Source organism: Trachemys scripta, chromosome 23 (genome assembly GCF_013100865.1).
Source record: "Trachemys scripta elegans isolate TJP31775 chromosome 23, CAS_Tse_1.0, whole genome shotgun sequence".
Classification (NCBI taxonomy): domain Eukaryota; kingdom Metazoa; phylum Chordata; order Testudines; family Emydidae; genus Trachemys; species Trachemys scripta.
The window spans coordinates 12994135-13008761 of NC_048320.1; the positions used below are offsets into that span (position 1 = coordinate 12994135).

The following is a 14627-nucleotide window of genomic DNA, read 5'->3' on the forward strand; positions in this document are numbered from 1 at the left end:
GAGTTGCACCCTTTTGGAGATTTGTGCCTAAATCCCAGAACCCCTGGGAGTAGCAGCTAATGCCCACCTCCCAATTCCCTTGATCTGGAGGGAGTTTCCCTGCTATGGAGTGGTTCTTAGAGCAGTTTGCAAGCCTGCCTTCTCCTAGGAGAGATTTTCCAATGTGTACCCCTCAATCAACCCTTTTATTTTTTTGCTCTCGTCCTTTTTCTTGACATCTCCATTTACTCGGATCGGTCCCAGAGCAGCCCCGGCGGAGACCAAACAAAAAGAGGCCAAGAGGAAAAGTGAAATCCGAATGACCCTGCAGCAATAGGACAGCGAGAAGTGCTTTCCCAGGAGGCACACAATGGTCTTGGCATGCCACAAGGAGTGAGACTGCCTAGCCACTCCCAAGGGAGTTGGAATCCAGCTCGGGGGCGCGCGGCACGTCCCCGCCTCCCAGAGGAGGAAGTGCTGTGCACGAATAAAGTTGTGGATCTGGGAGTGCAAAGGAAGGGAAACCCACCCAAACTTTCTGGGAAGACCTCTCTCTGCAAGAAGCCATGGGTTGCTGTCTGCAATGAAAAAGATGATCCTTCCCAGCAACTGGTGTTTCTGCCTGGGGCTGTTTTTAGCCTCTTTCTTGCCAGGCTGTTGGAGCACAGAAGGTGGGTCAGATTTGAAAAAGAGAGAGACAGAAAAGCAAGCTTGTGTGGGACGTTAGGAAAGAGAAACTTCAGATCAGGGAGAGAGATCTTAGGATGTGGGCGAAGAAAACTCCAAACAAGCACACACAGCCCCGGAAAAGAAAGGGGGGAGGGGGTGTAAACCCAAAGAAAAACTTTGTCTGAAGTTTTGTGTAACTTGCATAAAGAAAGAGAGCTGACCTAGTTTAACAATCTTAGTGTCGTTACTCAACGATCTACCGAGAACGCAGAAATTAATCATTCCACCCAGCAGAATGAGGGGTGAGGAGGAGTGGGGAGGGGAGTTTGTTAATTACTTTCGCGAGCATGACATTGACTGGGTCCCATGAGTCCTGGTTTAGCAAGGATTTAGCTGGAGCTTTCAGAGCAGGGCTGCCACTTCAGTGGGGAGCGTGTTTCTAGATGTTGTCGTTTTGTGTTGTTTTAGACACGCAGGGAAAGGGACCTTTCCCAGGGACCATTACACCATCCAGACGTGACTAGAGAGGCAGAGAACTGCGGTTGCATCAGGAGCGTAGGGAGGGGGAGACTTGGCTGTTTTTTAAAATGGTTTCTTTCATTCCCTGTTCTCGTTGTTGCTGTTACAAGGAAAGAGTGGGTTTCAAAAGTAGGATCCATGGAGTTTGCTTAATAGTACAAAAGCAATCCCAGGCAATCCCACTGAAGTTGCCTGCAGAGATCTGGAGTGAGTTGTATATCTAAGCATGGCGTTGTAAGGGAACAGAGTTACCCATCTGATTGTTGTGTACAGTAGTAGATGGCTGGATCAGACTTTACTCACTCTGAGGTGTTGGATGAACTCTACGGGCTGAATTTTTCTCTTTATTTGCGTTTTGCTCTGTGTGCGAAATCACCTCTGAGGATGAATTTGAGTCCAGTAATAGTTTACCTGGGCAATTATTTTATAGCTCACTCACAAATTAAATAGTCTGGAAAGGAATTTATGTTACGAATTTCAGAGGCTAGGATTCTAACCAATTTTTGTGATGGGGCTGGTTGAAGTGAATGCTTGTTTGGCGTGTTTCAAAATGTACAATGAGGAAATAAGTGAGGCCAAAAAGATTTTAGCCTTTTTGATTTATGCAGAAGGCAAGTTGTTTATTGAAAATGTTACCACCTCATCCATCTTGTCTGCTGTTTACGGCGTCGAGCTGTTTATTGTATTTGAATCCTGGGGGGAGGGGGGGGCTGCAGCTTTATTGATGCAGTTACATTTTGTAGTTCATTGACTGTTGGGCAAGAGGACAGACAGGAAATTCTAGGTGCTGATTCCCAAGGGAGTTATCCAGTATGTCAGATTTAGGTAAATAATCCATAGCACCTTATGCACAAACCCAAATATTTACTAACTAGTAGTGTTTGTTTTCTGATGTCTTAGCTGAGTAAGAATTAGACCTGCAAATTGGGCAGGTCTATGTTAAACCCATATCTAGGCCCTAGGGTCCCTGTAATACACTATATTTAGTGATAAGAGCTCCTGGGTAATGTGGCTCTCAGAGAACAGTATCTTATAAAGGACCTCTCATCCTGAAGTGCTTCAGAGACTTTACATATACAGGAGTAACTTCACTCACAAGATGAGATGCAGCCAGTTCTGGGGTGGAACACATCAGCTGCCTAACAGCACAGAGCAATACTATCCAACAATTTGAGGGAGAAAGTGAAGGGGGAAACTCCTTCAGTTGAATCTGCAGGAGTGAAGGGGGATGTAGGGTGGCAGAATGTATTTACTCAGATTGGAATTGGCAAAGATAGCCAGATTAACCCCCCCTACTCCCAAGGGGAGAAAATCCCACAGGATCTTTAATTACTTTAGTTGATATTTCAGCCAAAAAACAGCACCAGTGTCCCCCTTACTGCCATGGTGGGACATTGATTCAGAAAGATCATCACCTACTGACTTGGGAGCACTGCTTGGGTTTTCCTGTGGGTTTGTGTGTATCTGTCTGTCCCATATACATTCCATCTAGGCCCAACCCTGCTAAGCTGGTGAGATCCATGCAGCAAGTGGGCACTGAATTCTGAAGCGCCTTTTCCAGTTCACATGCCAATAAGGTGCTTTGTGTTTGTCGGTATCAGAATATCTGAAAAAATGTTGAAGTTAATTGTTCTCCCTAATTTCCCAGGAGAGAGAACCTGTTCCCGGGAATGGGGACATCCTGGCAGGGCCTGAGTAACAATGTTCCAAAATAAATAGTGATGACACCCCGACATTAAAAAGAGTCACTGGGGATTGTTCACTTCTATATCCTAGTTTTGGGCTGCAGGGCTTTACAGGTGTGCATGCCCCAATCCCGCAAACACAGAAGCCCGTGCATAACTCGACACACATGTGCCTTCCCATTAACGTCAATGGGATGATTCATGTAGGTCAAGTTACACACATGCTCGAGTGTTTGCAGGACTGGCGCCTGTCAGGACTTGGTCCACTGGGTTACAGAGTCACTGTTTGGTTACGGTAGAATTACCTTTGGACACTAAGAGAACCTGAGTCTGATAATATTTAGGGCACAAGGTCAGGCCCGTCTGTTTACACAATGGGTGATTTGCAAGGTTTATGTGCAGCTTTTCCCTGGGGTGAGTCTGTGTGTGTGTTGTTTGCGGATGTTTTGCGCGTGATCCTGGAATCGGTGCATCTAAAAATCTAACTAAATTAACTATCTCCACCGTACTGGTCAGGCTATGGAATCGTCCAGGTTAGCAGTGGGCAAAGCCCTGTTAAATTGCATCCTCCCCGCAGGTTCAGAATTGTTCCGTGGGTCTGTTCTCCCTGCTTATGCAGTCCTCCAGGTTTAAGCATCTGTAGAGATGGAGCATCCAGACTCTTCCTTAAGATCCGGTCCCACAGCCTAATGGATCCCTCCATTAGGAATCTTTACCCGTAGAGTCATCTCTTCAATTTACTCTCTCCAGACGCTGCTTAGATTTTTTTTTTTAAATGGTGGCTGTTATTTTAATGTAGATAATAAATAATAGCACCGCCAGACCCCACCTGAGATCAGGACCCCGTTGTGCTTGGCGAGGCATAGCCCTAGAGTAAGACACAATCCCTGACCGAAGGGCTGATGCCAGGGATCACAGAGTGTGCTCTGCTTTGTACCCCTCTGCAGACCTCTAGTGATAGGCCCATTTCACTCGAGGCGAAGTCCTGCGCCTGTGCCACTGGGTCCCGGGGTGATAGCACCCCTGTTTCTCCCCAGGGCTCCTGGAGCAGGAGGCTTCTCTCTCAGGAGCAGTGTAACCAGATAATGTTTGCAGCCACACAGTTCAGCCTTTTCAAAACAAAGTATTACAGTATTTATTACTCAACAGGAACACAGTAGGGAGAGAATTGGGTTAAAACAACAAAGGCCAACACGCATGAACCTTACCTCCACTTCGTTCTTTCCTTGAAGGTTTGGGCAAGTTGCACTCAGTCCAGACACCCCTCCACCTGGCCTGGGAGAGCCAGACAGCTCACTCAGCATTCTCTCTGTGCATCTCTGTCAGAGATTCACCTCCTGCTCCTGCTGCCCACTCCCCACCCTTCCTCTCTAAGCGGGGGGATTTTAATGGTTTAACGTCCCTTTGATCCTAGGCTTGGGCCTGGGAAAAATAAACCTGCTAGCCGAGCTGGAGACAGGCAGATGGGCATTTCCCAATTAATAACACCCCCATTTCCCCTGTCCCCACCATTGCTCCCTGGAAGACCCTTGGTATTCTCTCTGGAGGTACCTTTTCTCCATCATTGTTTAGTTTCCTGTCTGTTTCCCTTCCTCTGATGTAATGCCATGTGATCAGGGAAGATAATATTAAGCAGGTAAACGGAGGCACGCATAATTATTAATAGAAACAATACAGGAATCTCCCACGATCTCCACAGCGGGTCAATAGAATATAGAGGCTTTCATAGCTAAGTGGCCTGTTTGAATCCAGGCCAGGCCAGGAGCAGTTACAATCTGATGGCTTTTTCAGTGGCAAATGTGTGATGAGTTTGTGACACCTCAGTCCAGTTTGCAGTGGAGACGTGTTAGCAGGGATTGAAAGCTAGACTCCCTGCTCTGCTGAAGAATTGTTCCCTCCAGGTCAGGTTTGAGAGTTGTTAGCAGAGTTTGATGCATGTTTGTGTGGGGAGCTCTCCACACTGCTGCCCTGCTCTGTGGTTAAACAGAGGCTTTCTGTCTCCCAGGTTTTTAAACAGGTTCTGTGCACACGAGGCATTTAACAGCAGGATAAACAAGAGGCCCTTAGCCTCCCAGCGAAATGTCCAGTGCTGACTGAATGAGGAGCCTTTAATGATTGATAATTGACTAACCTTGCTGGGCGCCTGGGCGGTCTCACATTCCTATGCAACTTTAACAACCTGCACCCAACCCTCCTCCTTTGGCACTCGGCTCCCTTCAGATTCACTGCCAGGGGCGCAAAGCACAGCTGGGGAGACAGGAGACCGCCCCATCCCCCCACCTCCACCACTGCCCTCAGGCCAGCCTGGTGAAGCGGGAGGTAGCAGAGAAGGAGGGCGGGGAAAGGGACAATCTTCCTGTAATGGATGCCTGGATCTCAGCTTGGGACCTGGTCAAGGACGTTGCATCTCAGGCTGTGTAGGTGGGATGCACTCTCCCTGGAGTGCTCGTTCTACTTCTCCGTCCCCTAGTATGTGGGAGCATAGTCAGAGCACTGATTCCACCTCCTGAAACAGCAGGATACACCCCCCCTCCCCTCAGAGAGGACAGAGCAAGTAGGACAGGGCTCGGCATCTTCCTTTTCTAGTTTAACCGCTGGCTGGCCAGCCCTGGAGGTCAACGCTTCTTAGCCTATCCCCAGAACGAGGACAGCCCAGAAACCAGCAGGGCACCCTTTCCACACCTTCCCTCCCTACACAGCATCCCCGCAACCTGTCTTGTGCCTGACCCGCAAGGGGAGTCTGGTCTCTCCACCTGCTTAGTCCTTGGCGGAGGCTACCACTAAAGGGATCCCCAGGTGCCGAGTGTGATGTTTCTCTGTGCTGTTCGGTTTCTTCAGTCCAGAAGCTGAGACTATCCTAAGAGAGTCAGGCACTCAGTGCCCACTGAATTTCCCTTAGGAAATGCCTCCCTCCCATAGGCTCCTTTGAACAACCCGCCCCTGGTTAGCAAATGGCTGTAGAGGCAGGATGGGCCCAGCGGGTAGGCCACTAACCTGGGATTTAGGAGACTCGGGTTTAAGTCTCTGCTCTGTCACTGCACCCTGCATGACCCTGGGCAAGTCAGTTAACCTCTCCATGCCTTAGTTTCCCCATCTGCACAGTGGGGATAAGTACCTTGCCTCATGTGGCTGTGTGAGGATAAATGCAAAGATTGTGAGGTGTTCAGATGGGGTTCCTACCGTCGATAAATAGAGTCAAAGGCACATTACAGTGTACAAATCGTGTGGCTAGGCTATTGATTTTATATGGATCCGGACGGAGATAAAAGCTGCCCTGTCTTATTCTTAGGAGCACATGCAACAGCTTTGAAAAGAGAGGCCATGAAACTAAAGCCAGCCACTACCCCACCAGCAGTCCCCCCACAAACCTCAGCTCCCTTTCCAGCATGGCACTGACCCTCTTCCAAAAGGCAGAGTAAACCAACAGGCCTTGCCTCATGCCAGGAAGGTCAACAGACCCTGCGGGGAGGGAAAGGAGAGGATTGGAGATGGGAGGGTGAGACTTGGAAGCCAAAGCTCATGGATTTTGGAAGCCCGATTCCATTTAATTGTTATTGGGCATCCAAATTCAGCTTTGGGAAACCTCCCCTGTAAAATGTACTCGTGCTCCTGGGGCCAGGTGTTGTTTGGTAAAAGGCCAGCAGCTCCCTCTGAACCCTTGTGAAAATCTGGCCCTGGCTACAGGTGCTGGGCCCTTCTGGCCTTTGCCCCACCGAAAGCCCCACCTCAGCTGCCACAGTTCATTGTTCTCTGGAATCCTACACCAATCTCTTGATTATCAGGTGGATTTAGACCTTGAGCTTTGGCTCCAGGTGATAGCTTGTTTTTGCTTTCTTGCCGTCTCTGGGAGATGGGACCCTTCCCCTCGAATGATTCCCCTTTACATACTCTGTCCTGCTTTATGCACTGGGCACGCACTTGGATCTGTTCTGGTCAAACGATGGTCCCCAGGACTGTTTGGTTGGCTCCCAGAATCCTCTAGGAAACAACACATACCTGCGAGAGCTCCACCTCCCTCTGCATAGCACCCGTGCTGCTCGAAGGGGAGAAATCCAAAAGGGAGTCCCACATCATGCTGCCCTCCGTGCGCTCAGTGGCGGGGTCGGGAAACTGGGGAACCCCTGTGATGGTGCAGGGCTGAGCTGGGAAGCTCACAAGGACGGATCAGCTCAGCCCTGGCATTAATGATTCTCTTTCCCTCTGGGGGATTCCTCTCTGTGCTAGCCTAGCATGAAATACAAATCTGCCCTGGCCCAGTTTGTTCCGACGGTGACCTTTAAACTCCTGCCACAGCAGGGATCCCCCACACTTGGTCCTCTCCTGAGCCTCTCTGAGTCCCAGCAGCAGCTGTTAAATGCCTGCTGGGCCCTGGGAAATGCAGCCAGTGGGGAGGGGCAGGGGCTACTCTGAGTAGTGGGGTGGGTAAGGAATGGATGGGGACAGGAAATGGGGGGGCCCAGCTAATGGGGCTGGAGATACCTGTATCGATGGATATGTGTTTCGTGCAGTGGTTCCACAGAGCGGCAGCCACCCTGGGGAGGGCTAGAGGGACTGAACCAAAGGGGTCAGACACCCTTTGGCTCCCCAGAGTCCAGTCGCTGCTCCCGTCGGAGTCAGGTACTGCCCCAGAGCGCTGGCAGGGCAAGGTGACGTTAGCAGCTGCACTCTGGCAGGCCGGAGGGGATGGCAGCGACGCCGCGGAGGTTGGCGGGAGGAAGGGGCAGAGGACACTGAGGAAGCTGAGACCAGGTTTAGCATGAGAGAAAGCTGCAGACAATGACATCCAGTTTAGGAGCCCGGGAGCTGGACAGCAGGTTGGAGCCCCCCAAGGGGATCAAGGAGACGGCTCCAAACGCAGCCCCCGGCTCAGCCCCTTTGTGCCAGGCCCGAACTCCTCGCCTTTTGACATTTAGCACAAACCTTTGCTGCCCATTTCCCGGGACAAGGGACCGCTCAGGAGAAGGCTGCGCAGACAGGTCCTGTGACCCAGAGCAGGCGGGAGGCGGCTGGCTTTACGCACGAGGCATGCCGTTGCTGGGCAGCTGCTTGGCCCCAGGCGAGCTGTCAGTCAGGCCGCATGGGGAGCCATCTGTTTGCTGTCCCAGCCCACAGGCCGAAGGCTGGGGAGGGTTGGTAATTTACTACTGCGGAGGTGGGGTAGGAACAAGGAGAGTTAGGAACCTCTCCCTGAAGTAACAGTGTGTCTGTGACAAAGAGAGAGGAGGCAAAACGGATCAGGTGTTTCCAACCTGGATTTAAAGTCCCCAAGCCTGCAGGCTTCCCAGCCCAGCCCAGGACAAATCCCTTATCCCTGCTGCTCAGTCACGTAGCCGACGCTGCCCGAGCTTTTCAGGAATCTGACAAATGGAATCCGGGCTCCCGTGATCTGTGGCAAGCAGCCAGTGAGCTTCTGCTGTAGGGTCACCGGGCCAAATGCCAGCACTGCTCTCCGGGGTGCATGACAAGGCAGTTTGCTTTTACTTGAGGGACTTGGGGGGCACAGAGTGAACCTCAAAGGCTCAACAGCTGCTGCCCCTGTCCTTCCTGCCCACCCCCACCTCAGTAGCTGACAGAGAAATGTTTGCTCCCCCTCCTATTTTTTCCCATAATTCTGCATCCTTGAGAACAGCAGAATTAAACAAATCTACAAAGCTACCAAATGGGAGGTGAGAGCAAGGGGGGCGGGGGGTGAGATTAGAGCAAGGGCACTGGGCATCAGAACTCCTGGGTTCTATTTCTGGCTCTCCCCATGACCTGTTGTATGACTTTGGGTCAGTCAGGTCATCATTCTGTGCCTCAGTTTCCCTACCTGCCAAATGGTATAACTTCCTTATTCAGGACTTGACGACCCCCTGCTGCGCATACCTTAATTTAAGCTTAAATTCGTTAAAATGGGGATAATCAGCCTGGCGTATGGGAGTGTGGACAAAGTTTGTTCATGTGCACGGGGCTTTGATCTGCACACATGAAAGGCAAAGGGACATGAATATAAAATTCCCCAGTGATCAGTCCTGGGGCTCGATACTCCAGCTGGTGGAAAGACTGGGGGGAGGGCAGGGGATACCAACCAAGCTGATTGAAGGGAAAGGACCAGGCTTGGGCGAACTAGTCTCTGTCCCTCAGTTTTCACTCCCTGCTCTTCCCATCCGATCCCCTGGATTTGCCAGCCTAGATTCTCTCCTGGGGAATCAGGCATGCGTCCATTTTACCTGTGCAAAGTCACCACTTGCCTACACAGTCCAGACCGGGTGGGGTTAGGGGCGGGGTACTGTTTACAGACCCACTGGTGCAACAATAGATGTGGGGGGGGAGGGATGCTGGGCTAGCTGCAAACCACCCCCCAGGAGACCAAGGGGGACAGATCCTGAGTGAAGACCCTCTGGATAACAGAGGTAGCACAGGGGCAGTGTGGTCCAGGGGTTATTGATTCCCAGCCATCTTGCTTCAGAGGCACAGTAGCCCCGTCTCTCGTGGCTGGGAATGGCCCAGGCTGTTTGCTGGCTGTTAATTTGAATCTGCCCTCTGCCCAAGCGCCAGATACGAGCTCCAGAGTCAGGTCTCCCATTCAGCTGGGCCACATAGGCCTGAGGCCTACCACCACCAGTTGCTAGGAGACTGGCTACCGACATCCAGAGAATGCCTGGCCGCCGAGAGTTGACTTTATTATAGGCCCTCGCGGGCCATTGTCCCCTGTAGAGACCCCGCTGTGGACTGAATGCTGGGAATGAGATGTCCTTAGCACGCCTGCCTCTTTTGGGGGGGCGGGTGGGAGAAGCCGAGGAGGAATGGCGCGGTAGTGCCACCCCTCCGCCATTGTGGGGGCCAACGGCGAGAGTTGTCAGTTTTGGTTGGATGTATTCCTGGGCCACCCACCCGGCTGAGCCTAAGGGAAGACCCTGTTCCTCCAGTGCGTTCGTGTAGCCCATTGGTCAGTGCGTAGTACAGCCCCCCCCCATGCCTGATTCACTGAGGATCTGTCTTGCTCAAACTTAGCTCTGGAGGTTCCCCAGGTCAATTGGCGGGGTGTTGGCCAAGATGGCGGCTGTCATAGAAGTGGGACCATATCCTGGATTTGAGCTGGAAGTATGGCGGGGATCAGACTCCGAGGGGGACCAGTAACACGCATGCACCCGTGGGTTACACCAGCATCTCTATGGGAATTGGGTCTCTCAGCCCCACCCCTTCAGGAATGCTCCTCTCATAGATATTGACCCATCAAGCCCCAGTCTGGACAAGGAGGAAGATCTCCATGCTGCTTCCTCCCTTGAGATCACCATCCTCTGGTTACTCAGCCTCTCCCCTCTCTAAGATCTGATCCTTTCTCCAGTTCTTTGGGCAGAGTTTCCCCAAGTCCCTGAAGGGACTTGTCTGTCTGTTGGCAGCCCAGCAATGCAGGGCGGTTACCTCTTGCTCTAGGGATGGTGCCCATCTTGGCCAACACACTGGGATTGAACTGGTGGCCTCCGCTAGTGCATTGTGCTGCCCCATGGACCAGATGTGTCTAGGAAAACATCCCACATTCCAGGACTTCAAACGGGACTTGGCTCTGAGTTTCTGGTGCCTGATTGTCTGTGTGTTTGTTGTATGCAGGCCCTGGCTCATCTTTAAGAAGTAAAATGCTCAATATTTCTTATCCTGTTGCAGCTATTTTACCCCAGTTTGGTTTTGATCACTTATAAATGTTGGGGCCCAAAATGGACATGGTGAAGAATCTTGGCTTGCCCCCCAGGTGGCACGCACTGCCCTGGGCAAGCAGAATCAGGGCGATGGCCTGTCGAGCCCCCAGGCCTTCCCTGGCGGCCTGCGCCACCCTGGGCGAGCCGACAGCAGGCAGCTCACAGCGTATGGTGAGGAGGCAGGGCTGGGGGAAGGCTGCGTCAGGGCAGGCGAGGCGGAGGTGTGTCGGGGCGGGGAAGCTTGGCTCCACAACATTGCGTCAGTCCTCTGCCTTTTTAAACACGCCCAACCTGAAAAAGCTGTTCCATCAAAAACTGCAACAGCCCGGGGGTGACCTGCCGCCACCGTCAATCGGGAGACAGGGTGAGGCAGAGCCTTGGCCGTACTGCTCTGCGAGGAGTCTGTGGTAGCGACTGGGGCCTCAGGTGGGAGCACTTGTGTCCCTGAGCCATCAGGTCCTGTGTTTCTGTCCCAGTCCAGGGATTAGCATTGTCTAGAAATCGCCCTGCTCTAGCTCAACCCCAAGGTATGGGCTGGAGGCAGGAATTGCCAGGGCCAGTTTTCTGCGGGGGTCAGGATGGGCCCTTCTGGTTTTAAACTCTGTGAATCTGCCCAAACCAAAGGGGCACCAAGGCCTCTGGTATCCTACGACCACAGCTCAGCAGAAGGAATGAAGAGCCCCAGCCTAGAGACTTATCTCCAGGTTGACCGTTCCCTCACCGGCGGCCCAGATGCAACAGACACCCTCCTGGCTGACACAATGGGGACTGAACTGGAAACCGCCCGCCCTAAAAACAGGAGTTGCTACAGCTAAAGCTAAAGATTCATAGCTGTCTAGGGGGAGGTTGTAACAACACATCTCATATCACCCAGAACTCCCTCAGGCATGAGTTGCTTGGGCAGAAACTGGGGTACAAGGGTCTCCCCTGTTCCCAGAGCGTCCCAGCAGGGAAAGCCACAGGTGGGGTTTCAGGGAGGGATAAAGACACACCCCTGTTTCTCTCCCTAAATGATCGACTGAATAGCTTAAAATATTGGCCTCCATGCGCAGCACGCCTTAAACCTGGGACCAGAGCTGACCCCTTTCTAGGCTGTAGCCCTGTCTGGCGAGGGGAATGTTTTGTCTTAGGATAAATGCTAACAAGGGGGTAACTAGTAATTGCAGTGGTGTGTGAACGCTAGACAGCCTGTTGGCCTTCATATCTTCCCCCCATCAACCCCAAAAACCAGACTGACTTGCTGCTACCGACGTTGCTCAGCACAGTGGGTGCAGAGACAGAGATGCTGGGGCAAGCACATTAATGGCCTAAGGGCTGTTTGCTGACCCCAGTGCAATGAGTTTGTTGGGTCTCCGCTGAGTTCCTATCGGGCAAACATCCACTTCACCCAAAACCCACCATTTGGGATTAACTGACCTATGGCCTCTGTTACTGGAGCTCCTCACAGTCTTTTAATGTATTTGTCCTCACACCCCCGTGAGGCAAGGCCGTGCTATTATTCCCATTTTATAGATGGGGAAATGGAGGCAAGGAGAGGCTAAGTGACTTGCCCATGGTGACATAGGGAATCGAGGCCTGATCTCCTGAGGCCCAGACTAGAATCCTAACCACAGCATCAAGTTTCCCCTCATTTCATACAGTGGTGATAGAGATTGTCCCAATGCCCTTCGTCTTCCAACTCCCCTCCCCCAGTGATCAGCGCAACCTCAGCTGGGGATGTCGGGCAACCGGGTGGGTGTGTATTAAAAGCTGATGTGTATGCTCAGTGACCCGAACCAGAACTCACAACCCTTTGGGGTCTGATCCTTATGGTTTGGGCCCATCTCTGCTATTGCCATTCCTCAGAGAAGCAATTGTTACTAGTTTTGTTTGTCTGGGGTGGGCTCTGACCAGCAGCTCTCTTAACAATTGGGTCTTTTTTTTCACCCCACTTGGACTCTAGGAGAAAATCCCGCATCCCTCTAGCTCCCCCAGCCCCCTCACTGCACACTTAGTGCCAGCCACTGACACAGGGATTTGAGAGCCACCTGTGACATCAGAGTGAGCCACGGGAGTGAGTGTTTCTATGCTCTGAGGGACTGTGGGTGTCCCTCTCTGGATGTGATTAGAAATGGAGCCCTCGCGTGCCCCTCCGGTCTGGTGGCATCCTCCGGAACTGCCTGGGTTTTTTAAACCAGCGTCTGCTGGCTGGGCTTGGGTTACAAAACCCATGTCTCTGATTTCATGAGCTGCAGTTGGACAGAACTTGGGTTTAACTGCTTCAGTGCCTGGCGTGTGTGTGGGGGGCAGGAGTTAAATAATGTACCTCTGATACTGCACCGGGCACAGCCCTATCCCGGGCACGACTGCCCCTCCAGCGCTGTGTGCTGTAATGCCCCATCCGCCAATGGCCCTCCATGCACAGCTTCCCCTCCAGTGCCGCAGCATGCCTGCCTGGGGGAAAACATGTTCCTCCATATCTTCCCCTTGCACCCCAACAAAGTGCAGCTGTTGCAATGGAGCACTGGCTATTTAGCACAACTCTGGCAGCAAGGGGGTTAAAGTTACGTCGGCCGCTGCCTGTCTGCATTCACCTAGGTATCTCATAGACTCATAGACTTTAAGGTCAGAAGGGACCATTATGATCATCTGGTCTGACCCCCTGCATGCTGCAGGCCATAAAACCGTCCCTACCCCTTCCCTGGACTCTGCTGTTGAAGTCCCCAATCCTGTTTTAGGTGACTTCAATCGGCAGAAACCCTCCTGCTAGAGATCCCTGCCCCATGCTGCGGAGGAAGGCGAAAAACCTCCAGAGGCTCAGCCAATCTGCCCTGGAGGAAAATTCCTTCCCGACCCCAAATATGGCGATCAGTAAGACCCCGAGCATATAGGCAAGAGTCTTCAGCCTGACCCCTGTCAGCCATTATACAATTTACCTACCATTGCTTGGTTTTCCTTGACTACTATGTTTTACCATTAAACCATTCCCTCCATAAATTTATCTAACTTAATCTTAAAACCAGACAGGTCCGTCGCCCCCACCGTTTCCCTCGGAAGGCCGTTCCAATATTTCACCCCTCTGACGGTCAGAAACCTTCGTCTAATTTCAAGCCTGAACTTCCCCACGGCCAGTTTATATCCATTCGTTCTCGTATCCACATTAGTACTAAGCTGGAATAATTCTTCTCCCTCCCTCGTATTAATCCCTCTAATATATTTAAAGATAGCAATCATATCCCCCCTCAGCCTTCGCTTTGTCAGACTAAACAACCCAAGCTCCTCTAGTCTCTTTTCATACGACAGGTTTTCCATTCCTCTGATCATCCTAGTGGCCCTTCTCTGCACCCGTTCCAGTTTGAGTTCATCTTTTTTAAACATGGGAGACCAGAACTGCACACAGTACTCCAAATGAGGTCTCACCAGCGCCTTGTACAACGGAAGCAGGACCTCCTTATCCCTACTAGATATACCTCGCCTAATGCATCCCAAGACAGCATTGGCTTTTTTCACCGCCACGTCGCATTGTCAACTCATAGTCATCCTGTGGTCTACGAGGACCCCTAGGTCCTTCTCCTCTTCCGTTACTTCTAACCAATGTGTCCCCATCTTGTAACTAAAATTTTTATTAGTCATCCCCAAATGCATCACCTTACACTTTTTACTATTAAATTTCATCCTATTTCTGATACTCCAATTCACAAGCTCATTCAAATCTCCCTGCAGGATATCCCTATCCTCCTCCGAATTTACAACGCCTCCCACCTTCGTATCATCCGCAAACTTTATCAGCCCACTCCTGCAATCGGTTCCGAGGTCAGTTATAAATAGATTAAATAAAATGGGTCCCAAAACCGAACCTTGAGGCACTCCACTAGTAACCTCCCTCCAACCTGACAGTTCACCCTTTAATACGACCCGCTGCATTCTCCCCATTAACCAATTCCTTATCCACCTCTGGATTTTCATATCGATCCCCATGTTTTTCAGTTTAACCAATAATTCCTCATGGGGTACAGTATCAAACGCTTTACTGAAATCCAGGTATATTAGGTCCACCGCATTTCCCTTATCTAATAAGTCCGTTACTTTCTCAAAGAAGGAGATCAGATTCGTTTGGCAC

At 51.4% G+C, this 14627-nt stretch overlaps 1 protein-coding gene across 1 annotated transcript in view; it reads left to right on the plus strand.

The window, feature by feature from the left end:
* Positions 1 to 436: 436 nt before the first annotated feature.
* Positions 437 to 14627, plus strand: part of ERBB2 (erb-b2 receptor tyrosine kinase 2) — a 40768-nt gene continuing 26577 nt past the window's right edge. Inside the window, exon 1 of the mRNA XM_034755779.1 lies at positions 437 to 650. Within this exon, the coding sequence (XP_034611670.1) occupies positions 563 to 650 (88 nt within the window). The 5' untranslated portion in view covers positions 437 to 562. The remainder of the gene's footprint in view (positions 651 to 14627) is intronic.